The sequence below is a fragment of the Mustela nivalis genome, assembly GCF_964662115.1.
Source record: "Mustela nivalis genome assembly, chromosome: 15".
Classification (NCBI taxonomy): Eukaryota; Metazoa; Chordata; class Mammalia; order Carnivora; family Mustelidae; genus Mustela; species Mustela nivalis.
The window spans coordinates 33,700,964-33,727,390 of record NC_139034.1 but is presented as its reverse complement, the minus strand read 5'-3'; the positions used below and the strand labels follow the sequence as shown (position 1 = coordinate 33,727,390).

General features: G+C 44.5%; 1 protein-coding gene across 1 annotated transcript; it reads left to right on the top strand.

Moving 5' to 3' along the window:
* On the top strand, positions 1-25,667 carry LOC309849189 (uncharacterized protein; the record flags this gene model as incomplete). The annotated part of the gene is made up of 6 exons (XM_082701512.1): positions 1-55; positions 2,612-2,664; positions 8,714-8,860; positions 12,548-13,234; positions 13,417-13,514; positions 23,580-25,667. The coding sequence occupies 6 exons, from the start codon at positions 1-3 to the stop codon at positions 23,785-23,787; spliced, it is 1,248 nt and encodes a 415-aa protein (XP_082557638.1). The 3' UTR covers positions 23,788-25,667.
* Positions 25,668-26,427: the final 760 nt, after the last annotated feature.

Here is a 26,427-nt window from a genome sequence, read left to right as displayed (position 1 = left end):
ATGGTCCTTGCTGATGGCCTGCCTCTGTGCATCTACTCCCTCCTGTTGTCTGCAGGTTGGCTTCCCTGGCTTCTCAAGGTCACGGTCCCCTTCAGCATGGGTTTGGTCTGTCTTAACACAGTGCCACCTCTGGCATCAGTTTGACATGACTTTCCACCTCAGCTTCTCTCACAGCTGACTGACTCTAATTCTGGGTCCTGTCTCCAGATATCCCAGAAAAACCTGATGGCTGCCTTTTGGTCAGGCATCCATCCCTAATCTGATCAGTGGGGAGAAGCACGAATGGCAGCCATCAGCCATTGTTGCAGGGACAGAGGGTGCCAATGGAAGGGCTGATGTTTAGCTGAGCACTCCAGAAAGCAACCATAGCATCCTCCACGGGGTCAGTTCCTTACCAATGCACATTTGAGACTCTAAGAACCCAGCGGTCATCATTTCATTGTTACTTTTTTTAAAGATTTTATTTATTAGAGCACAAGAGACAGCAAGCATGAACTGGGGAGGAGGGGAAAGGGCAGAGGGAGAGGGAGAAGTAGACTCCCCACTGAGCAGGCAGCCCAACATGGGGCTTGGTGCCAGGACCCCCGGATCACGACCTGAGCTGAAAGCAGATGCTTCACTGACCGAGCCACCCAGACGCCCCTCATTTTATTTTTGTAAGATTCTGTGCCTTGAGTTCCACAACTGAAATAGAGCACCAGGGAAAAGCCCCACCAAGGGAGTTCAAGGTAATGGTGAAAATCAGGAGGAAAAATCCCTTCCAGTTCTAAAATTCCTAGGATTCCTATGGAAAGATAGAATACTGAACCTATAGAAGGAAAAAACAGCATCCTTATACCCAAACCCTGCTTTGCCAAGGTCTCCTCTACTGGGTGTGTAATAAAGGGAAAGGACCCACACTGCAGAGAGAACAACATGAATTTACCATTTTACACATGGTATCAGCCACAATTTAGGAAGGTTTGATCTCTAGTTCTGAGAAGGTTGAGGTGATGCTCGTATGTCCACGTTGCTAGTGAGCACTGGAAAAAGCATCTCAATGCCATCCCCATTCTACAGACAGAAATCAAGGCACAGAAAAGTAGACGTTCGGGGCGCCTGCGTGGCTCAGTGGGTTAAAGCCTCTGCCTTCGGCTCAGGTCCCATGATCCCAGGTTCCTGGGATGGATCCCAGCATCGGGCTCTCTGCTCTGCAGGGAGCCTGCTTCCTCCTCTCTCTCGGCCTGCCTCTCTGCCTACCTGTGATCTCTCTGTGTCAAATAAATAAATAAAATCTTTTTTTTAAAAAAAAAAAGAAAAGTAAACATTCACACTCCACAGCCTAATAGTGGCTGAGCTGGGGCCAGCATTCACTCAATCCCAGTGCCCCAACCTCTCTTCAGCCCCAGGATTCTCAAACCTACCTAGTCATCAGAGTCAAGGAGATTGTGTGGGTGGGGAGCGTGGTAAAATACAGATTGCTGGAAGCTACCTGGGAGAACTGCAACATATCCCTTGGGAGGGAGACCTAGCTCTATATTTTTATAAAGCTCCAAGTTCTTTTTTTTTTAAGATACTATTTATGTGATAGAGAGTATAAGCAGGGGGAGCGGCAGGGAGAGGGAGAAGCAGGCTTGCTTAGCAGGGAGACTGATGCAGGGCTCGATCTCAGGACCATGATCTGAGCTGAAATCAAGAGTCAAGTGCTTAATCCACCGAGCCATCCAGGCGCCTCTGAAGCTCCAAGGTATTTCTGACGACCAACCAGGTCTGGAAACAATGGCACTTGTCAAAATTTTTACCCGCAAAAATAGTGAAAGAGGGTGGTGGTGTTTCCCTGGCTGGGAACAGCGTGTAGGAAGGTTCCAAGCTTTTCCTGGCACACAGTGGTATCTACCCATCACGCATCACGCCCCACAGCCCACCCTCAGAACCCGAGAAGGAGTCCACGCTGACAGTGGGACCAGACACCTCGTGAGGCCTCCCTGCCATCCCCCGAAGCCTGAAAGATGAGGATATGGTTTCCCAACAGGCACTGAAAGGTTAGGTGAGAAGCGTTCGTGAAGTGGCTCAGCGTCTACCACATAGTACATGTTCAATAAACGTTTCTTGTTGATGGTGTTTCCAGAGCTGCGGTCACTGAACGAGAAAAGCAGCCTGCATTTCTCGTCTTTCCTCGCTAACTCTTTCACGGGAGAGGGCCAAAAGCTGTTAACAGGGATGAAAAGCTGAGGACAGAGGAAAACCAGTATTGAATAATGGCAGTTGTTTTTATCAAACAGACCAAATAGTAACTCCAGTTTGGGCAAAAACAAAGGTAAATATTGGCTGGCCCTAGAGCCCTTGAATTGTTTTAGGACTGTAGGATCAGACCCAAGACCAGGTCTCTCACCCCCCCAGGGTCCCAGAGCAGGCAAGCAGTGCTGTCCTCCCCTTGCCCAGCCAGCCAGCTCTAGATCCCCCACCTCCTGCTGGTTTTCCTGATGAGGTTCCAGTCCTTGGGGTGCATGTCCTGGTGTAAACAATGAGAGGAGGAAGCAAGCACTTGTCACCCCAGTGTGCATAAACTTGCCCTACACAACGTCAGCCCAGTCCCTTTGGATTTTAAGTCCCTCAGTTTCTTCTCTTCCAGTGTCTACTCCTGATCTCCTTGCCCTGAGAGGTCTGCCTCCTACAGCCAAGGAGGTAAGAGCGCTCAGAACTGTTGGAGAAAATGCCTCTCCATGGCCGCTTCCCGGAAGACAGACACTCAGTTGCACCCTTGAGTCCTACGTGCTTTGGGGTACAGAGTGGTGTAAAGTAGAAGGTGTGGGAACCTCAGAGTTCCGACCGGGTTTGTGCCTTAATTAGCTTTCCTGACCCACAAGACATAGACCTCTCTGAACCAGTTCAAGACCCTTACCTTGTCAGGGAACAGGAGTCTGGCCACATTTTTCTTTCGGTGCAACAGTTAGTTTATTGGACCTTGAGCCATCTTGATAGAACTTGTCCTAGATTTCTTCAATGAATAAACCTTATTTTGAAAACAACTATTTGTGGCCTTCCATCCTCAGATAACAGGAGCCCACAACCCTGTCATTTACCGGAGTGGAGACGACACCCACATACGCTCTCCTTTTGGGCTTCGAGAGGGTGGGGTGCCACAGCTCATGAAGGCTCCCTTGCCAAGTCAATTGAAATTGGACTGAATAGCAATTCTAGCATTCTGGCTAGACACACTGGGGCTGACCTCAGAGCTTGCGCTGCTGAGAAGTAGCATTAAATAGTTGAGAGTGAGTGGTGGGGTCCGCCTGGGGGGCTGTCCTTTTAAGCGTTTTTGTCGAGGACCCAACAAAGGAAATTTGGAAGCTCTGGCAAACCTGCAGCGATGTGAGCCAGTTCTCCTGTCCCCTCGCTTGGCTGCAGAGAGACTTACTTGGTAGTGGTTGAAGAGCCTGTCCCTTCCTCAGAGCAGGGAAGGAGAAAGGAGAGGAGGAAGGGAGGGATGCACTGAGCTGAGAAGTTAGCCACCATGGACCATGCAAGTGGTCCAAAGCCAACGTGAAGTCTTTGGACCACTTGCATGAAGGGAAGTCCAAGGTCTGGCAAAATTTCTTCAGGCCCCATTGTCTAGAATTTGAAAGAAATTAGGACCTAAATAAATCAGACAATGGAAGTATTCAAATGAATGATTGCCAAAAACTACCTCCTACTAATCACACTTCTTCCACATATCATGTCTCAACAACGTGAACCACACCCATTCTCAGACTTTGGGGTGACTTGAAGCTCCCCCGGCGGAGGAAGGGAGTCTGATTGGAAGGGGCAGATGCTCTGCGGCAGGAACATGGGCTCAGGCGTCAGCTTGTCTGGGGACAACCTCTGTTTCTTTGCATTTTCATTTCTTCTTCCTGACAGAGGGTGAGACCAAAACGCCTGCCTTGCATTGTTTATCGTCAATGTAAAACACTATAATCTGTAAAATAAGACGCAAATGTTATTTGATGCCTGAGGGTCCTCGGAGTTGCAAATGACAGAAACTCAACCTGGCTGAAGCCAAAAAAAAAAGGAATGGATCTGCCTGGTGGACCCAAATATAAGGACTAAGAGTGCACCGGTGTGACGCTGTAGCCTGGAGGCCCATTTCTCGAGCTCTCATTCCACGATGTTCTAATTTATTGAAGGCTTATCAATCAGGAACTAAGCTCCTGCCCCGGAGAACTCCACATTCTGAGACTGACTCTGTCCGACTACTGACTTTACAACACCTGCAGACCTCGTTGATGATTATCGTGTCCCTTTTGTCGTCTTTCTCCTGTCTCCAAGCTTTTTCTCCAAGCTTTAGGAGCCCCGTGCCCAGCGGTGTTGCTCTGCAGCAAGCGGGCTTTAAGGGGACTTGTGAGAATCCTTCTTGCTGATAATTTTGAGTTTCTTCTTTCGAGAAAGGTGCTACAGCAACCACGCAGGGATGCGGGGGTGCTGGTAAGGCCCCCGGACCCTTGGGAGGGAGTGTGTGGTGGGAACTGCTTGGGAAGCTCAGACGGCCTGGCCTGACTTGTCAGTGGGGGTGCAGGTGGCGGGGAGCTGATGGGGAGTGGTATGCCCTGTGTGGTGGTCGTGTGTCCGCTGCTCCTGCCGCCCAGTTGGATTTGGAATTAGTGTCTGACTCTCTATCTAGCACAGTGCTTGGCACACAAGAGACACTCGGTACATGCTTGTTAAGGGCATCAATGGATCCAGCCCAGGCTCCTCCCTTTACCAGCTTCATAGGACTTAGGATATGGATGTATCATAATTTTACAGAAATGTTCCACTACTAACATACATACAGGGTGTTCCGGGCTTGGGTTTTGTGTTCTTCTGCTTTACTTTATACACAGAGCTGCCCTGAGCATCCTTGCCCACAGATCCCTGTGCTCTGTGCGACCCCATCTGGTTAGGGGGCCCCAGCCTTGAGGGAGCGGCCGGCCTCTCTATGAGGGCCAGGCCGTGGCAGTCTCGGTGTGTCCAGACCTGAAGTCCACCCTGGTCCCATTCCCACTTCGGGAGGTGGTGTGTATGCAGTGTGCAAATCCATGAAAACTCATGAAGAGCCAGGTTTCCATAAACAAGAGGGATCTCCAGCCCTTCGACCCCCTGTGCGCCCACCTTTGTTTCAAATACACATGCAGAGAACTTTCTCTGCCTTTAAAGATTTTTTTTTTTTCCTGATACCTGAACACGTTTATTTCTAATGATTGAAGTTCAGATTTCCACTTTGTAAGTTTTCTTCTCAGAGTGTAAATGTGCTCAAAGTCTTCCTAGTCTTGGTTGCCTATTTCTGTTTTGCTTCAGAATCTTGCTGTAGAATCAACTCCTGCATGAAGAAATAGGCCTCTTCCTATTTCAGCCCACTCAACTATGAACGCTGAACTCCTTACAAAGATTATACCTACATATAGAGATAAATATTGACATCAAAGCCCCAGGTCTGTGGCTAACATGTCAAACAGCACAGAGGACTTAGGATGAAAAACAAACAGTGCCTATGCCATGTCTACCTCCTCCTTTCCAGTCTCTTTTCATCTAGACTATGACTTTCTTCGAGAGCTTTTTGTTTTCCTGGAGTGAGTTTGTTTTTAAAGATTTTTAAAAATCTTTAAGTAGTCTCCACACCCATCATGGGGCTCAAATTCACAACCCCAAGATCAAGAACCCCACACTCGGTGCCTGGGTGGCTCAGTCATTAAGCATCTACCTTTGGCTCAGGTCATGATCCCAGGGTCCTGGGATCGAGCCCTTGGGTCCCAGGATCCAGGCTTCTTGCTCAATAGGGAGCTTGCTTTTCCCTGTCCCACTCCCCATGCTTGTGTTCCCTCTCTCCCTGTGTCAAATAAATATATAAAATCTTAAAAAAAAAAAAAAAAGAGTCACACACTCTACTGACTAAGCCAGCCAGGTGTCCCTCCTATTTAAATATACCTTTTTTCTTCCTCTCTGTTTCTTTCTCTAACCATACCATAATTTATATATTTATCTAGGCATGCCTACATTTGACAGCTGCCCATAGCTCTCTATACATACACTCAAGTTCTCAATAATGCAATTTTATAAGAGTTCCTCTTTCCCCTCTGGAAACTTCAGTCATCTTGTTTTAAACTGGATTACAAGTCTGTCATTCTGGAAGTTCTCTTACTACTCTGTTTTGTTTTTGTTTTCTCCTTTCTTTTTGAGGATTACATCCTCAAATAACTTCCTTTTTTTTTTTTTTTAAGATTTTATGAGTTTATTTGAGAGAAAGAGAGCATGAGCAGGGGGGAAGGGTAGAGGGAGAGGGAGAAGCAGACTCCCAGCTAAGAGGGAGCCTGATGTAGGACTCGATCCCAAGACCCCAGACCATGACCTGAGCCCAAGGCATACACTTAACCAACTGAGCCACCCAGGCACCCTCAAATAACTTCCTAAGAAAAGATATATAGGAAATAGTGTTCTCCATCTGAAATGCCTGAAAAGATCTTTTTTTCTCCCTCATAATTCATTGATAATTGGGCTGGGGATAGAATTCCAGGGCGAAATAATCTTCTTCAGAGATACTGAGGCATTGAGCCATTTTATTTTAACATCCAGTATTGCTGGAGAATTCTGCACCCCCTTCCCTGTGGGTGAAGTGTTGAAAGGCACTGTGTATAAGCTCTCTTCACAGACTGCCTGAGTTTCCAACCCGGCTCTGTTGCCATTTGCTGGTTCTGTGACTTCAGTTTCCTTGTCTGTGAAGTAGGAATGATGATAACACCTACTCACCAGGGCTGTTGTTAATGATTCAATGATTTACGAGAACAGTGCTTTGAAGAATTCCTGGTATATACTTCCTGGGACTAATATTAATATTTTTCTTTATTGGAGCTTTTCATTTTTCTTCAGTGTTCTGACATTCTTCTAAGTGTGACCCATGCTAGGACACGTCATATCTGATATGTAATTGTGAAAATACCGGAAGTGTCCTAGCTTTTTACATTTCCAGGGCTTAACACTCCATATTACATTCAGTCTGAAGATATCCCTTCATCCCAGGGAAATTATTTGTTATATTTCTTTCAAGATTTCCTCTCCTCCTTTTTCTCTGTTCTTTTTGAGCTACTATCGATCAGAGGTTGGTTCCTAGATTGATTCTTTAAGTGTCTAATCTTTTCTTCCAATTTTTCATTTTGCCTTATAATAAACTTTATTCTGAAAAATGGCCCCATATTTATTTTCCAATCCTTCAATTAAGAACATTTAAAAATTTTCTTTTTAAATAAGCTCTAGGTCCAAGACAGGGCTTGAATTCAAAACCCCGAGATCAAGAGTCACATGCTCTACCAACTGAGCCAGCCAGGCACCCCCAATTAAGAAGATTTTTAATTAAAATGATTCCATCTCACATTGGGGAGGGTATGTGCTTTGGTGAGTGCTGTGAAGTGTGTAAACCTGCTGATTCACAGACCTGTACCCCTGGGGATAAAAATATGTTTATAAAAAATAAAAAAATTTAAAAAAATGATTCCATGTCCAAAAGCTCCGGTCTTTGATCTTTTTTTTATTTCATGGCATCATTTATGGATGCTCTACCTTTGTGAATTTCTCTTCTCTAAGGATATTGATTAGGGGGTACTGTTTGTTCTCTTCTGTCCCCTGAATTTTTCCTGGTTTCTGTTTATTGTGAATTATCTCTCTTTTGTGCTGAAGGCTTTCTCAATGATTCGTGTCTGTTTGTTAGAATTTTTTAAATAAGGGAATTGCATGTTTGATTAGGAGCTTTATGTGTGGCCAGCGCTTGTCAACCAACAGACTTTGCTTTGTGGTGAGCAGGTGGGAACCTGGCCACGGTTCTGGGATGCTGAAATGCCACCATGTGGAGGACCTAAATTTGGGACATCACATATTGTCACTGCCCTAATTTTTCCCCAGAGTCTATTCAGTTTTTTTAAAGAGAAAAATCCTATGTAATGTCATGTTATGTTTTAGATCAATTGACCAATCGATCGGTCATCTCACAAGTACCCAGGAAGGTAAATACAATTATCCCTGTATTCCAGAGGAATGAATTGAAACAATTCATTAAAGAGATTAAATAAAGTGCCCCAGGTCACACAGCCAATGAAAAGTGACAGGAGAATTTAAACTCAGGTCTCTCTAACTCCAAAAGCCATATGCTCCAAACCATTATGATAAACTGTCCTAGAAGATCCAGTAAAATGGGTACAAAGGCTTCCTCCTAAACCCCACAGAAGGACCTTTGTTACTAGTCTTTTTTTTTCTTTTTTTAAGTAAACTCAACACCCAGCATGGGGGCTTGAACCTACAGCCCAGAGATGAAGAGTCACATGCACTACTGACTGAGCCAGCAGGGCTCTGTATAGAAACTGTAGGGACTTAGTATTGAAAAGGTCCTTTGCTTTTAGCTTTTATTCAACCCTATTCTTTTTCTTTTTCTTTTTTTTTAAGATTTTATTTATTTATTTGACAGAGAGAGAGCACGAGCAGGAGGAGTGACAGGCAGATGGACACGGAGACGTAGGTTTTCCACTTGATGTGGGGCTTGATCCCAGGACTCTGGGACCATGATCTGAGTCGAAGGCAGTTGCTTAACCAACTGAGCCACCCAGGGGCCCCACTCAGCCCTATTCTTTGTCCGCAGAAGAAGCAACTGGATTCCCTGGAGCTTTTTTAAAAGCTTGACTTTCTTGACACACATAAAAGCTCTTAGATGACCTTTTCAGGCTCTTTCCCCCTACAGGTCATTGCAAAAGACATTGCACACAACTATGTTTCTGAAGCCAAGAGACCCTCTGTAGGAACTGTCGCAGCATCTGTATCATGTGACAATCAGTGCCACAGCTACCTACCTGATGCCCAGGCACAGTCTCTGCTTTTGACAGAAATGGTAGCTCTCTGCTGCATAAGTCATTCTCCTCTTAACTTTTTAATGGCATCCAGGGTCACTGTGAGTTGAAACTGTAAGTCCTCAGCCATTCTCCAACTCTGAGGTTGCTTACAACCTCTCTGCTTTAGAGCCCTTATTTGGGGGTGGGGGAAAGAATATAAGAATGATTCTAGGTACCATTCAGGAATGGCTAGTGTCAGGTCATACCAAAAAAAATCTTGGGATTGTTAATCATGAAGCAAAGTGATCCAATAACTCCCTGAATGACTTGAATTATATTAGTATAATGTCTCATTTGCTAGAAAGTCTGAATGCAGAAAGAAATGAGAACGTGCCAGCCAGAAAGTGCAAAACTTCTCCCTAACACATCAGTTTTTATAATTTTTTTTTAATTTATTTGACAGAGATCACAAGTAGGCAGAGAGGCAGGCAGAGAGAGAGAGGGAGAAGCAGGCTCCCTGCCGAGTAGAGAGCCCGATGTGGGGCTCGATCCCAGGACCCTGGGATCATGACCTGAGCCGAAGGCAGAGGCTTTAACCCACTGAGCCACCCAGGTGCCCCAGTTTTTATAATTTTGAGGCATCATGCATATATTGTTAAAGACAGGACACACACATCCCCAGCACATACCTCTTCAGAAACTGTTTTCTGACCTGTGGAAGAGGGAGGCCTTTGTACTCACAGGAAAATAAATTTTCTGGTATACAATTAAGAAGTGGTTCAAGTATACATTTTCAGTAACATTAAACAAGGTAAAATATACATTTGAAATGATATTTAAATGTGCTTTTTTTTTTTTTTTAAGATTCTTATTTATTTGAGAAAGAGCATGAGCAGGAGGTGGGGGCAGAGCAAGTGGAGCATAACAAATAGCATGGAGGACAAGGGGAGTTAGAGAGGAGAAGGGAGTTGAGGGAAATTGGAAGGGGAGGTGAACCATGAGAGACTATTGACTCTGAAAAACAATCTGAGGGTTTTGAAGGGGCGGGGGGTGGGAGGTCAGGGTACCAGGTGGTGGGTATTATAGAGGGCATGATTGCATGGAGCACTGGGTGTGGTGCAAAAATAATGAATACTGTTATGCTGAAAATAAATAATAATAAAAAAGAAAAAAATGTTAACTCATAGAAATCACAAACTAAAAAAAAAAAAAAAAAAAAAAGAAGAAGGAGGAGGAGCAGGGACTCTATCCCAGGACCCTAAGATCATGACCTGAGCTGAAGGCAAATGACACAGCCACCCACGTTCCCCTCCAATGTGCATCCTGAAAACAAGTCAAGTGATAGACACCCTCCAAGGGAATCTTGGATGATCTGTACCTCCTTTTTTTTTTTTTTTTTTTAAGATTTTATTTATTTATTTGACAGAGAGAGATCACAAGTAGGCAGAGAGTGGGGGAGGCAGGCTCCCTGCTGAGCAGAGACCCTGATTCGGGGCTCGATCCCAGGATCCTGGGATCGTGACCTGAGCCGAAGACAGAGCCTTTAACCCACTGAGCCACCCAGGTGGCCCTGATCTGGACCTCCTGATATTCCCACCCTTAGGTAGTCTGTCCCCTCCCACATTCAATATGGTTGGCCTGTGTAACCTATGTAACCATTAGGATGTTGAGGGAATGATGGAGTATGAATTCCAAAGCTAGGTCATAAAAGATATTGAGGTTTCTACATTTTGTCTGTTGGATCTCTGACTCTGGGGAAAACCAGCCCCCTGTCATGGGGATACCCAAACAGCCCTATGATAAGCCATAGGATGAGGAATTGGGGCTTCCTACCACGAATGAGCTTCTTAGAAGTGGCTCCTCCAGCCCAGCCAGACTCAGATGATTGCAGACCCAGCAACCCAACATTGGACAACTTCATGAAAGAGGCCCCAAGCTTAAAGTACCTAGCTGAGTCACACCCCAATTCTTAACCTATAGAAGCTGCAAGGTAATAAGTGTGTATTGTTGTTTTAAAGCACTATGTTTGGGTGTTATTTGTAACACAGCAATAAATATTTAATACAGTGAGTCACAGTAAACAAGACTAAGGAGATTCAGAGAGGTATTTGAAAATAAAAGGAATCCCAGTACTTATTCAGAACTTTCAACTTTGAGAACATATGACAAAGTTCTTTTGATTATGCAGAGCTGAGGTCACTCTTTTGCGGACGTACAGTCTCCTGCCATTCATACCTACCTATTCATTAGCCTGTAATTACACTTTTCTAGGGACTACTGTTGATCACCATCACTTAAGACCCCTTGGAGGTGGACAGGTTGATAGAGAGGGAAGCGACTTCCTCTCCCTCAGCAGCAAACCACAACAGAAAACAAGGTCCAAGACTTTCTAATCCAGCAGAGGGCCTTAGCCCAGTTCCAGTTCACACCAGTGGACCTAGAGTTACCAGCCCTGCATCCCACATCACTTTCCACGAAGGCGATGTTGAAACAGTTGGGCTGTCTTACTGAGTCTTTTGAACTAGAACTTGGGAGTTTTGTAGGAAGCAAAACTTGAGCGCCCTCTGGTGGTTTTCTAAGGAATTACACCACCCAAACATTACTGGTCCCTTTAAGTACATTGGCTATATAGGAGTTTAATTTAGTGAAGTCCCTTTTCTGTACATATACTTTGGTTGCAGCAGCTGGGCAGTGTGGTTTCCAAAAATAAAAATTTTACCTACGTACCTTTTTTAAACCTGTCTCCGATATTTTTCATTCTTTCCCTCATGTATATATACCTTAGTGGTACAACTAATGGGTGATGGTTATTGGTTGTACAAATTTTGATAAAATCATAGCTGTCTCCCCACCCAGTCTAATTCTCCTGACAAGACTTGGAGAAGCGCTTGCAAAGTTTGTTAAATTTTTCTGGAGAGCTAGAACAACAATGACTGACTCCCTGGCTCTTGTATTTTAATTTCTGTGGGTTCCAGAAGACCCTGGGGCAAGATTTCAGATACTATCTGTTTGCTTACCTTCCCACTCTGCACCCCCACTATGCCATCATTTCACCTGCCTTTGCCTTTCTTTGGATTAAGCAGGAAAAGGCAATAGAGGAGGCAAAATAGTCACAAAGAAATGAAAGGATGATAGTAGATGTGAGTATGAAGAGCTTTCTATAAACCGAATTCCATGGTGATGCACATGAACTTTACACAATGGTACTTACTCTCTTCAGAAAGAATAAACTCATAAAACCTCATGCTGAGCCGCCTGGGTGGCTCAGTGGGTTACGGCCTCTGCCTTGGGCTCAGGTCATGATCCCAGGATCTTGGGCTCTCTGGCTTGGTGGGGAGCCTGGTTCCGCCACCCCCTCTACGCCCCCCCCCCCCGCACCTCTGCCTGCCTCTCTGCCTACTTGTTATCTGTCAAATAAATAAAACCTTTAAAAAAAAAAAAAACTCATGCTAACCATTTTGGCCACCTTAGAATGCTTGCCGCATGAATTAATAACAGAATTAGACTGAACTTAATGTACCTGCGGCATCATTTCCATTCACTCCCAAGGGAATGTTTGGTGTCTTTCTGCAAAAACCTTTTAGAAGCAAAGCTACCTCTCCCCGCTTCCCCGCACTTAGCCATCAAGCATTTCAGTAATGAGATGCAGCGGAATCCACGTACTTTTGTACCACCTGCCTTTTATTCTGCATTTTTATTAACCCTTGATGTTGCTAAGCAATGAGCCTCAACGGATGTCTGCTTAGTCCTGGTTCCGAGGGAAAGGTCACCAGAGCAAAAAGATACTCCTCCTGGGTTCTGACCCGCTGTTTCCTTCCCTGGACCGCTCCCCAGGCGGGCACGCGGACACTTCACCGCGCGCAGTCCCAGCCGCGCAGCCGGCGCCCCCTCCAGGCGACACCGCCCACCCGCGGTGGCCCCGAGAGGCCAGAGGCAAGGCCCTTCAAGGGTGCTGCGAGCCCGCTGGGTGCTGTGCTTCGCCTTCACTCCCCCGAGCTAAGGCGAGCCGCCGCCCGGCTCCCCCAGTCGCTGCAACCGCCTTGCCCCGCGCTGTGTCATCAGGAAATGCGGCTTCTCGTCACAGTGCCCAGAATACGGGACGGGGGGGGAGGAGGAGATGGGTCGTGCCGCTGAGATGCTGGGGTTTGTTGTATTCGGGCAGTTCGAGTGCATTCTGCAAGGAGAAGGCAGATGGGGAGAGGCTGGAGAGATGGAGGCGCCTCTGGTTAAAAGCCACGGCGCGGAGCGTGCGGCGATCCCCCGGGACTCCTGCCGCGTCCCCGTCCCCGTCCCCGTCGCCGGCGGCCTCGCGCTCCTGGCCTTCCAAGACTAGGCGAGCCTGGCGCCGAGCCGTCTCAGCTCCCGGGAAAAGTCCGATCCCGCCGGGCACCTGCTACCGCAGCCGGTCCCTGCGCTCTCCGCGGCGGGCAGAGGTGGCACGGGCCGGGGTCCCGGGGCGGCGAGGGCGGCCGCGCGACGCACCGGCCGCGACAGAAGCCGGGGGCGGGGGCGCGGGTCCTGGGTGTCCGGCTGGGGCGCGGCGGCACTCAGGTCTGTCCTCCTCTCTGGGGCCGCGGGTGTGCTTCTCAGCAGCGCTCTCTGATTGTTTCCCTAGGATGAGCTGCGGGGGTCCAAACCACTAGTCACTCCAAAGGAGTGTCCATGGCCACTGAATGTTTCCAGAAGACGTGGCGCTGCACCAAAAGCAGACAGGTAAACACCTTTACATATCAGCATTATGATGGTTCTTTCCGCATAAAGGTCTCGAAATGTGCCCCTCCTAGGGGCAAGCACCCGTGGGCCTGCAAAGGGTCCTTGGGGCCTTTTACTCTTATTTCAAAAGTCAGAGACTGGGGGGAGAACATCCACTTTGCAGAAATGTGAATGTCAGGCCTTTTCCTGGCCTTTCATCTTTCCAGACAAAATTTCACTTCATGTCCACACTCTTGTTAGATTTTAAGCCCATCGTCCTTTCTGATCGGAGTTCTTGTTTTCTAACTTATTCAGCAAGAATTTATGAAGTGCCCACTGGAGAGCATTCTAGACACTAAAACTGGGGGGAAAAAAAACATGTCCCTGTTTTCATGGAACTGCCACTCTAATGGGCTCGCGGAGGGGGTGTAGCAGCAGGTAAATGTGTAACCCGTCAGGAGGGGATAATGCTTCCAGCAGGGTTCCTCAGTTATGCAGTTAAATGGCTGGTTAGGAAAGACCTTCCTTTCTGACAGGGCAGTGGAGACGTGGAGAAATGAGTGTAAGCCATGTGGGGATCCAGGGGAAGAGCAGGCAGGAAACCAGGAGTGTGTGGGGGCCGTGTGAGGGAGAGGGGTGGTGGAGATGACATCACAGGGGGAGGGGACCACATGGGGAAAGGGGAAGCTGTGGGAGGGGTGACAGACCAGTGACATGCAGGGTCCAAGGTGGTGAAAGCGTGAGGGCTGAGTATCCAACGGACCAGGCCCAGGGCCAAGCCCTCTGCCCATGGGTGGAAAGTGACAGGTGGAAGATGACAGCAGCTTACCCCTCCCATTCTCCCCACCCAGCCCCTGCTCACTGTGAAGATGGGACAAGTGATCATTGCCTGAGTGTATTTTGAAGAAAGATCCAGGTTTTATAGGGCCTAAATCTGACACAATTGCAGAGGCCCCATTTAAGGAAATAAACAATTTTTATTTTTTTATTTTATAGGGCCTAAAGCTGATACAATTGCAGAGGCCCTATTTAAGGAAATTATGACTCCAAAGTTACTATAGTGAATATTTTAAGGAGTTCTTACCGTGGGGTTCATGAACACCCCTTCCTACCTCCTATGGGTAAAATCCAGGAGGTATGCACTTGGGTAGAAAAAAAATACATCTTTATTTTCATTAACCTCTAACTGAAAATTAGTTTGTTTGTTTGTTTTTTTTTTCAATTATAAACGCAGGCAATGCACCACAATGGTAAGAACAATACCTATGACTTTGTCACTGAGGAGGCACATACGATAATGTTGTACAGGTAGCTGAGAATATCCTTCACACTCATCATTACTTTAATATTTCAGCAGTTATTAGGCCTGCCAGTGAATACTCTTATTTAATGCACTAAAACAAATATGACTATATTATAAATTTGTTTCTTTAATATTGTGGAAACTATATTTCAGTGGTCCTTTGTAACCATACCTACTTTATACACTTAAGAACATTATTTTTTATTTTTTTATCATTAACATATTATTTGTTTCAGGGTACAGGTCTGTGATTCATCAGTCTTACACAATTCACAGCACTCACCATAGCACTTACCCTCCCACTGTCCATCCACCAGCCACCGTATTCCCCCCCACTCCCTCCCCTCCAGCCACCCTCAGTTTGTTTCCTGAGATTAAGAGTCTCTTATTGGGGTGCCTGGGTGGCTCAGTGGGTTAAAGCCTCTGCCTTCAGCTAAGGTCATGATCTCAGGGTCCTGGGATCGAGCCCCGCATCGAGCCCCGCATCGAGCCCCACATCGGGCTCTCTGCTTAGCGAGGAGCCTGCTTCCCTTCCTCTCTCTCTGCCTGCCTCTCTGCCTACTTGTGATCTCTGCCTGTCAAATAAATAAATAAAATCTTTAAAAAAAAAGATTTAAAAAAAGTCTCTTACGGTTTGTCTCCCTCTCTGGTTTCATCTTGTTTCATTTTTTCCTCTCTATCCCTATGATCCTGTCTTGGTTCTTAAATTTCATGTATCAGTGAGATCATATGATAACCGTCTTTCTCTGATTGACTTATTTCACTTAACCTAATACCCTCTAGTTCCATCCATGTCATTGCAAATGGCAAAATTTCATTTTTTGATGGCTGTGTGTGTATATATATATAAATATTTATATTTATATAAATATATAATATAAATTATATAAATTTATAAATAAATTTATAATATAAATTTATATATTATATAACATATATAATATATATTATATGTTATATAAATTATACATCATATATTAATATTGTAATATTAAATATAAATTTTATAAATTTATAATATAAAATAAATTTATAAACAAATACATAATATAATCTCTCACATCTTCTTTATCCATTCATCTGTCAATGGACATCTAGGGGCTTTCCATAGTCTGGCTATTGTGGGCATTGCTGCTATAAACATTGGGGTGCATGTGCCCCTTTAGACTACTACATTTGTATCTTTAGGATAAATACCTAGTAGAGCAATTGCTGGGTCATAGGGTAGCTCTATTTTCAACTTTTTGAGGAACCTCCATGCTGCTTTCCAGAGTGGTTGCACCAGCTAGCATTCCCACCAACAGTAGCCTCATCCTTCCCAGCATCTGTCATTTCCTGACTTGTTAATTTTAGCCATTCTGACTGGTGTGAGGTGGTATCTAATTGTGGTCTTGATTTGTGTTTCCCTGATGGCAAGTGATGTGGAGCACTTTTTCATGTGTCTGTTAGCCATCTGGATGTCTTCTGCCCATTTCTTGATTGGATTATTTGTTTTTTGGGTATTAAAAACATTATTTTGGGAAGAGGTTCATAGGCTTCACCAGACTGCCACAGAGAGCCATAGGGGGGAAAAAAGCTAAAAACCCATGATTTAGAATGAAAAAATAAATTTAAAATATTCTCATTTTTAAGAGCTGACAGAGATGCCTGGGTGGTACAGTTGGTTAAATATCTGACTCTTGATTTTGGCTCAGGTCATGATATCAGGGTCATGGGATCCACTTCTGCCTCAGGCTCCATGTGGGCTCTGGTCTCAGCAGAGTCTGCTTGAGATTCTCTCTCCCTTTCCCTGTGTCCTCTCCCCACTTTCATGAACGCTCTCTCTCTCTAAATAAATAACATCTTTAAACAATAAAAAAATTAAAAAGCTAACAGTCAGAAAAATAACATATTTTTACTAATTGCCTACCAATTTCAGTATTTTCCCAGTATATTTTGTTGCTATATATATGTGTGTGTGTGTGTGTATATATGTATACACACACACACATATATATATATATATTTTTTTTATTGGCCACCTCTTCATCTGCAGATATTTACAAAAATATATGGGCCATCTGATTACTCTTAAAAAAAGCAAAAGACCTGTCAGTGCTGGACTCTCATGCCAGGATTGGCACAAAATGGCTTTGTAACATAATTTTATAAAGAGTTTTATTCATCTAAGAAGTGGATAACTTTTCCACAGACTAAATTCTGGCTCCATTAATTTTATACCTTGTTTCTTTTCCACCACCTACATATTCTAATGTTGGGCACTCAAAGGTTCTAGCATATCACCTCTGACTTTTCATCTTTAAATCACACATCACCATTCCAGATGAATCATGCAGTGGGTGGTAGAAGAACTTCTGGAAGTTATTCTTATGCCAGCATCCCACTAAACACACATTGTATGTACCCCCGAGTTGGCTTCTTTCTATGGTGCTTGGATTCTACAAATGTCTATAGTCACTCCAGTGCCACCCAATTTTAGAAGATGAGTGACAGAAAGGAAATCAAAGTGGAAAGAGACAGCAGTCTGAACTGATAAGATACAATATCTTATTTTTGCAAATTTTATAAAAACAGTTGGACTTTGGGGAGCATGTGGCTGGCTCAGTCGGTAGAGCATATAACTCTTGATTTCAGGGTTATAAGTTCGAGCCCCAAATTGGGTACAGAGATTACTTTGAAATAAATTTTTTTTTTTTAAATGTGGGACTTGGAAGGAGCCTATATGCAAAAGAAGATTCCTAAATGTTCTTGATAAACCAGAAGACCTGACAGTATTGGACCCACATTCCCTAGGGACCACAGTCTACTGGAAGTAGGTTGTAAAAGCACTTTTCAACCAGGACACGTGCTCTCCATTTTGCCAGAGTCTCCCTGCAGCCTGCTCCCCTCAGACCTGTGACCCATCAGTATCTGTAGCTATCTGAATTCGCTGCTGTGCCAAACATCACACCTGAGTCCAACCGGCTTACTACCTCTGGCTTACAGGGGCCTCTCCATGAAGGTTGTCCCACCCTGACTGGGATTAGAATTGGTAGAATAGATGAGCCAAAATAGTTAATCCACCAAAAACGTCCACCTTGATTCAAATTGGAGATGAACCCAGAATTCTCCATTACAATTAAACACAATGTGCTGAGTGCTTGGAAACAGCGGTTTCATCACAGCACTCCAGTGTGTATCTAGGGGTGCAATGATGTGTTCTGACTAAGGAAGATAAGTGGGCACTCTGGGAAAATGACATTGATCTAGATCTTTCAAGATGGGGGGTTGGCCAAGTAGAGGATGGAAGAGGAAGCATTCCAGGAGACAAACACAAGGGGATGGATGCAGGAACGTGGAAGGTATGTTGAGGGCTCAGTGTATGCGGTTCAGTGTGGGACAAGCCAGGGAAGGCTGGGTTGAGGAAGGTGAACATTTCATGTCAGCTACCAGAAACCATCAAGGGTAAAATGTTAATGATGTATCATTTGTTAATGTGGTAACCTTTTGGGAAGGCTTACATTTTTAAAAAGGCCTTTTGAAGCCCCAAAAATTTGACACGAAGGCAGTCCTTTTTATTTTTTTAATTTTCGATTATGGAAAATTCAATAATACGATGAAACTTTATGGCACCCATCCCCCAGCCTCAGGAATTACCTACCAGCTCATTGCCGATCTGGGTTTATCATTATCACCATCCATTTCTCCCCTGCTCTGTAATGTTCTCTGAAAGATTAGGACTCAAAAAAGAAAAATACCATTATATCATCTATGTCATCATTTTTTCTTATAATTACTTTCAATCAGGACCTAAATAAGGTCCATAAATTGCAATGAGCTGATCTGTCTTTTTCATCTCTTCATCTATAGTTCGCCTCTTTCTTTTTTCTTTCAATTTGTTTTAAAAAGACAGTTATTTGAGGTACCTAAATACTAATATAAGTAGTACTATTATAATATAATTATATATTATATATTTTATTATAATATAAGTAGTACTCTGCCTACTTGTGATCTCTGTTTGTCAAATAAATAAAATCCTTTAAAAAAAAATGTGGAAGTAGCTATCAGCTCCCAGATCACAGGTTAGCCTAAGAAGAAAGCTTCCATTTCCCCCTGCACTGCACCCCCCCCCATTATTTTGTTTTTTTATTTAATAGCAGCCTGGACTTAAATCTGAATATAGTACAGGTTCTGGGAGCACTCTAGAAGTCTGAAACCAATTGTGCTGTCATCAAACTGCCACTCTAAATCCTGCTTACCATGGTTGCTCATGCTCCTTTCATACCTCTGTGCCTGGGCAACCACGAGTTTCTTAATAGCCAACTTTTTTTTTTTTTTAATGATTTATTTATTTATTTATTTGACAGAGAGCACAAACAGGTGGAATTCCAGGCAGAGGGAGGAGCAGTCTCCCCAAAGAGCAGGGGGAGCCTGACGTGGGTAATAGCCAACTTTTAATTAGTGCACGTGTCTGCTCTTTTTCCCAATAATCTCACCAAAACTATCAGAGAAAAATCTTGCCTCGTATTGTTCTGACTCTGGTGCAGTTCTGCCCTAACTATGATTTTCTTTTAATTTCAATCTGTTGTGGACTGGCAACTTTTGTAAACTACAAGAAACATGAATTACTAGAGAAGGGAACTAGGAAATCTAAAGGAAAAACACTCCCATGTTTCATTTCATATACTCTTCACTTCTGACACTTAAAGTCACCAAATGTGGGTAGGTTTTTCTAATCGCCAAGCAAGTCTGTGATGCCAGCTGCGTGTCCTACAATTTAACCCAATTCTGACACGATCTCCGTGGAGACATCAGAGACCACAGGTGAAGGAATAGTCCTACAGGACTGCCCCCTCCCTCCTACTTCAGATGCCAATCACTGTCTGGGCTACCTGTGCTTCTAGACTTTGGAGATTCCCACGCCCCCTCCTCCGGTTTGATTAATTTGCTAGAGCAGCTCATGGACCTCAGGAAAACATTTTACTTACTAGATGACCAGTTTGCCATGAAAGGAGAGGACTCAGGAACAGCCAGATGGAAGAGATGCACAGGGCAAGGTATGGGGAGGGTTTACAGAGCTCCCGCGCCCTCTCCCAGCTTGTCACCCTCCCAACACACAGATGTGTTCCCAACCCGGAAGCTCTCTGAACCTAGAAGCTTCATTACATAAGCCTCATTAACTAAATCACTGACCATTGGTAACTGAACTCAACCTCCAGCCCCTTGCCCCTCCCAGAGGGTTATGAGACTGAACCTTCCAAACCTTTAATCATGTGATTGATTCCCTTGGCAACCCGCCCCTATACTGTGGGACTTTCCAAAAGTCACTCTGTTAACATAAATCAGATATGGTTGAAAGGGACTAGTTAAATAAAAAAACACATTTCATTTTATCTTCTGGAGCTATTTCAAGAGCTGGGAACAAAAGAGTCCCTTATAATTCTTATCAGTTAGGAAATTATAAAGGTTTAAAGTGTTACGTGCTGGGAACCCAGGATAAAGACAAAAATATCTATTCTTTTTTTAAGTTTTTTTTTTTTTTTAAGATTGTATTTATTCATTTGACAGAGATCACAAGTAGGCAGAGAGGCAGGCAGAGAGGAGGAAGCAGGCTCCCTGCTGAGCAGAGAGCCGGATGCGGGGTTCAATCCCAAGACCCTGGGATCATGACCTGAGCGGAAGGCAGAGGCTTTAACCCACTGAGCCACCCAGGCGCCCCTCTTTTTTTTTTTTTTAAGTTTTATTTAAGTAATCTCTACACCCAACATGGGGATCCAACAGAGTCAAGAGATCAAGAGTCACATACTCTTCCGACCAAGCCAGCCAGGTGCCACGCGCCCCCACTACTTCCCCGCTTTTTAAAAACATCTGTTTCCTATTACAAACCATATATCACAGAAAAGAAACCCAAAAATATACATACTACAGTTCTAAACTCTTGTTTATTGGATTTTAAATTATATTTGTATACACAACAAACAAAATTACTGTTAAACTGCCTTTAAAGGTTTTTTAAATCCTTTTAAGTTAGCTAAACAATGTGGCCCGTAGACCAAGTAGGCTCTAATACCTTAGCAGCCGATGTGAGCGAAGTGAAACCCACCACCTGTCCAGGCCTCCAGGCTAGGAAACCAAAACCTAAAGCTAACCAATCACGAACAACCGCCGAGGCTTTCCCTGAAAACTCCGAAGCTACAGCCAATCAAATAATTTCCTTGCTTCGCTTCCACCTTGCCATAGAAACGTCTTTCCCTGAGCTCCTGATGGTGGAATGCTCCCAACCACTTCCAGTTTGGCAGTGCCCAAGTCAGGTCATTTCTTGCTCAAATAGACTCCAAAATGTCTCTTTCTATGCTTTGGTTTATCTTTTATTAACTCTCAGTTGCTCCCCCAGGCTGTGGACCAGAGGTTGAGTAACTGCGCTCCAGGCAATACTGGCCTGAATGTGACCTAGTTTTGAATACTGAACACTGTGATCCAAGCGGTTCACCCTTTCTTTTCAAAATCCTACAACATGCCTTAGCCTGTCTTTCAAAAACCTTCACGGTGTGCCCCAAATGTACTTTTAAAACACCAAATTTTACTGAGATATAATTTATACACAAGGAACGGAATCCTTTTAGGGTGTACAATTTGATGAAGGTTGATGGATGTGTATACCCTTGAAACCACAACCAGAATACAAAGCGTCTCTGTTACTTCAAAGAGATGCCTTGTGTCCCCTTGTAATCCATTTGGCCCCAGTTCCACCACCAAATTCACACTGCTTCTGTCACTAGAGATTCGTTTTGCATTTCCCTCTCATTCATTGTAATGATTCTGAAATTCGTCCACGCTGTGGACATATCTGGAATTTTTTTCCTTTATAACTGCAGTGTGGTGCTCTACTTGGACCCTACTGTTGTTTCTAGTTTGGGGTCACTGTGGATAAGGCTACTGTGAACATTTGTGTATTGGCCTGTGAATGGACATAAGTTTCATTTCTCTTGGGTAGATACCTAGGCGTGGAATGACTGGGCTGTACAACAGGTCAGTGTTGAACTCCACACCCATTTTTCTCACTATTTCAATTTCCTACCATTCCTCCTACCCACCTTGGAGCCAAACAGAATCACTTTCTTTTTCTCAGACTTGTTCCAAGATCTGCCTCGGCACCTTTCTTCAGGTTAATCCTATATCTTGGAACAGCCCTTTCGAGATCATTCCATCTACCTTAGCTGGGTTCAAGCACTAACTTCACAAAGGCCTCTTTCTTCCTCTCTATTAGAAGTGACTGCACCCCCTTGGAAAGCTCTCAGAGCTACACCCTTCTTTTCATCTTAGAGCTTGTCCCCTCTACTAGATCCTAAGTGTCCTTGATGGCAGGGTTCAGTTTGGAGGCTCTCCCCCTCCACAGGGCCTGTTCAGTTCTTTGCATTGGGTAGGCACTCAGTAAATGTCTGTTGAATTAAGGAACATAATTTGTAAAGCAGGGAAAGGCCAGAGTATATGTGTTTGAGAAAAGGGAATAGGTAAATTACTTGGAGAGAAGAAAGCTAATGGTGGTTACAGTAGCTCCTTTGCAACAGCTTTATTTGAAAACAGACTAAGAACTCACTTTAGGTGATGTGAGGTGTTATTCAAAGGATGGTAAGATATCCTGGTTCTCTGAACCCCAAAATAGCCCTCCTCCAATTGACCCGTTTGCGTATCTGAAATTCCATCATGAAATATTCACTTCTCTCTAGGAATTGAGTATCAACAATTGGTAAGAGCACAAAAAAAAGAGACAACCAGGTGTTAAGTACCTCCTGATGGAAGAACACAATAGCACCTACAAAATGGTCTTGTGAAAAAAATCAAACCTGAATCTAGTCAAAGAGCAATGATCGAAGTACCACCACTCCAGGGACAGGATGTATTAAACTCCATTAGGGTGATGCCATCACCCAAATCCTGACTGGGGGTGGAGGTAGCGGCGGGTGGGGGGTGATCTCTAAAGAACAAATTACTGTCTTTTCTTTTTTTTTAAGATTTTATTTATTTATTTGACAGAGATCACAAGTAGGCAGAGAGGCAGGCGGGGGGTGGGGGGGGAGAAGCAGGCTCCTCCTTGAGCAGAAAGCCCGATACGGGGCTTGATCCCAGGACCCTGAGATCATGACCTGAGCCGAAGGCAGAGGCTTAACCCGGTGAGCCACCCAGGTGCCCCTACTTTCACATTTTTAAAAGAAATTATTTACACATAAGGGAAATGTTGTAAAGACGTCTAAAAAAGAAAAATAAAAGTCTAATATTACAAGACACTAGAGGGAAATGTCCCTGTGTAGTAACTCCCATATGGGGTGGGTGACAGAGTTGGGCTTTGAACCTAACCACGCACCATGCTGTTACAGAATAACATACAAGCTCCTTCTGGGCCTCCTTGCCTGACACAGCGGTACACAGCCTGCTGTGAGGAGGGAGACGCATCAAGAAATAGGGATAGAAACATACCAAAAATTGTCTTTTAAATGGAAGGAGCACAGTACCTACTTGGGGGCTCATGATGACTCTGCAGGTCTCCACCTGGCCAGAGCCCTGGGGGCAGCCAAGGAAACTCCCAGGATTGGGATGCACATTAAATGAAACAAATTATATTAAAATGTTTCCACCTATAAAATGGGGTACAAACAGAAGGAAAGTATTCAGATTTTCCTAACCCCAGAAGTTTCTGTGTGCACTATTTTTCCATGACGGCTCTCCCCAGGGTTACTGGCAGGGCCTCAACACACGGCCATAGGCTAACAAGGTGGGCTGTTCACCTTCCTGCCATGAAACAGGAACAGAGGGGAGCTGACAGGAGCTGCAGGCGTGCTTTGGCCTCCTGACATCTTGTGTGTGAACAGGCCTCCCTGGTGGCAGCAACAGCTACGTGGTGCCCAGATTACACTGAAGATCACCCCTGAGAAGCAAGCCCCCAAGACCCAACATCTGACTAACGGGAAATCCAGAAAGTCAGAACTGAGAAGATGGAAGGAAAACACATAAGTGTGTATATGTGTATACAGACATTTCAAGAAAATTTCCAAGAAATGAAAACCACATTTCCAAGTTGAAATGACTCACCAAGTGTCTCACAGGAAATGTTTAAAGACACACAAGCAACGAACAGCATTATGAACTCAGAACATCAGAAACAAAGAAGATTCTAAAAACTTACAGAAAGGGAAAAAACAAAAACAAAAACGTCACCATGCAAAGAACTGACAAACTTCCCAATAGCAAGTGGGAAAAAAAAAATCAAGTGGAAGCTAGAAGAGAATGGATTTTTGGATGTCTAAATTTGATGGGTAATTATTCTTAATCTAGAAGTCCATACTTAGCCAAATTATCAAACATATGCAAAAGGAAAATAAGGATATTTCATGCAAGCAAAGTCTCAAAAAAAAAATTTATCTTCTCAGTAAGCTATTAGAGAGCTGCTCTACCAAGACAGAAATTTGGGATTTAGTTAAGTGGTGAAGGGAATTCCAGACTGAGGAGAGAAGCTCCATGTGACCAGAGGGCTGCAAGATGGCGAAGGCGTCCGTGAGGAAGCGCTTCAAGAAAATTGAAAGTCGGTCCAATAGATTCCTGGAACACTTGAAGTTTTGAAAGAAAATTTACATTTTGCAATGTTGTGATTTGTAAGATACATATATTTGGTCTTTTTCCCTGTTTCTGGCAGGGCTCCTAAAATCTGGGATTTCCTGTGATGACAGCAATAAAAGGTGTCTTGCGTTTTGAGGTGACTCTTGGAAAGCCACAAAGGGTAAAGGCCAATTGCCAGTGGAGCCAAAGGTGTGATTAAAGGGTTAGAACTTTCAGTCTTACCCTACTCCTTCCTGGAGAGGAGGGTCCGGAGATTGAGTCTGGCCAATCACCAATGGCCAATGATTGAATCAAGCATGCCTAGGAATTGTAGCCTCTATAAAAACTCAAAAGGACAGGGTTCAGAGAGCTTCTAGGTTGGGAATACATCTACATGCTGGGAGTGTGACAAGCTTGGAGAGGGTACAGGAGCTCTGTACCCCCTCCCCATACCTTGGCCTATGCATCTCTTCCATCTGGCTGTCCCTGAGTCCTCTCCTTTCATGGAAAACTGGTCATCTAGCAAGTAAAATGTTTTCCTGAGGTCCATGAGCCACACTAGCAAATTAATCCAACCTGAGGAGGGGGCATGGGAATCTCCGATTTCTGGAAGAACAGGTAATGTGGACATGTGGTTGCTATCTGAAGGGGGCAGTCCAGTAGGACAGATTCCTTCAGCTATGGACTCTGATGCTGTCTCCGGGGAGATAGTGTCAGAACTGAGTTAAATTGTAGAACCAGCTGCTTGGTGTGGGGGAACTTCCCCATGTTGGAATTAGGAGAATTGTTGTATCTTCTACAGAGTTTAGGGGATGAATTAATGAGCACCTAGAAAACTAAGCAGTAGGGAATGAGTGAACTCCAGCAAAAAATGTAAAACAATCAAAAATAGAAATTGTAAACTGTACAGTTCAATTTGAAAAAAATACAAAGCCATACCATAGTGATTAGCTTAAACTGGGAGGTAACTATATGGGACGTTACAGAAAGAGAAGTGACAGGGCTCAGGGGAGAGGAGATGGGAGTTACCAGCACCAAGATAGCATAATCATCTCCATAGAGAAAGTCAGATGGTAATTTCTAAACTCTGAAACTGAAAAAAACAAGAATAGTTGGGGCAAGTTATTTAGAAATAAGGATTTAAAAAAATAGGAAAACAGCAAATATCCAGAATGTGTCTTGGGAGAGTAAAAAATAGCCTGGCAGGAATGAGGTAGGGCAAGGGGCCAAGGTTCTCACCCTAATCCCTAAATTCAGTGCTTTAGACTAGGATATGAAATGTTTTCAAAAAAGTATATCCAGGGTAAACTGAGTAGTGTGTTTAGGAATCCCGCCATTCCTTTAAGCCTGTGACCCGTACACCTCGAGCACCTACGTGCTAAGGGGCAGACCCCGTTCTGAACATTCAGGATACATCACTGAGCGTCAGAGGTAAGCCCTTTAGGAGCTCGGGTGGCACGGACACAGATGATAAGCCAGTAAGCTAGTAACATCTTATCACGTTAGATGGTGGGAAGCACCATGGAGAACAGAAGCGAAGGGGGTTGGGTGGTGGGGGTGTGGGTTTTGAGCGCATGGCTAGAAAAGGCCGCTGATTTGGACCAGATGGCTTTGAGCAGACCTGGTTGTCAGAGCGAGCCACAGGCTATCCAGGGACAGCACTGGGGCTGGTTAGGGCTTCCAGATTAAATGCAGGTGTAGGAAGGGACTTCGAAACAGGCAACCCCCAGGGCTAGAAACTACTCCGCAAAACCACAGGTTCGGGATCAGGAAAGCTATGCAGTAGTCGGCAGTCTTGCACAACTCTCACAACCCCATAAACCAGAGGGTTTAGGAACTGCCTTAGAAAATGAAGCCTCCACATTGCTCTTGGGATGCTAAAATCAGCTGCTCTCACATTCACACCCAGCCTTCCTCTTCTGTAGTGCAGAGTGGAACAGTTTGCACATTACTTAACCAGTTTTCAAAAGCTTAGTCACTTTTGCTTTTAATAGATGCCGGCAGTTGGTATTTACCATCCTGCTGGTATGATGGCAGTCACCAAGGGTAGCGACACCC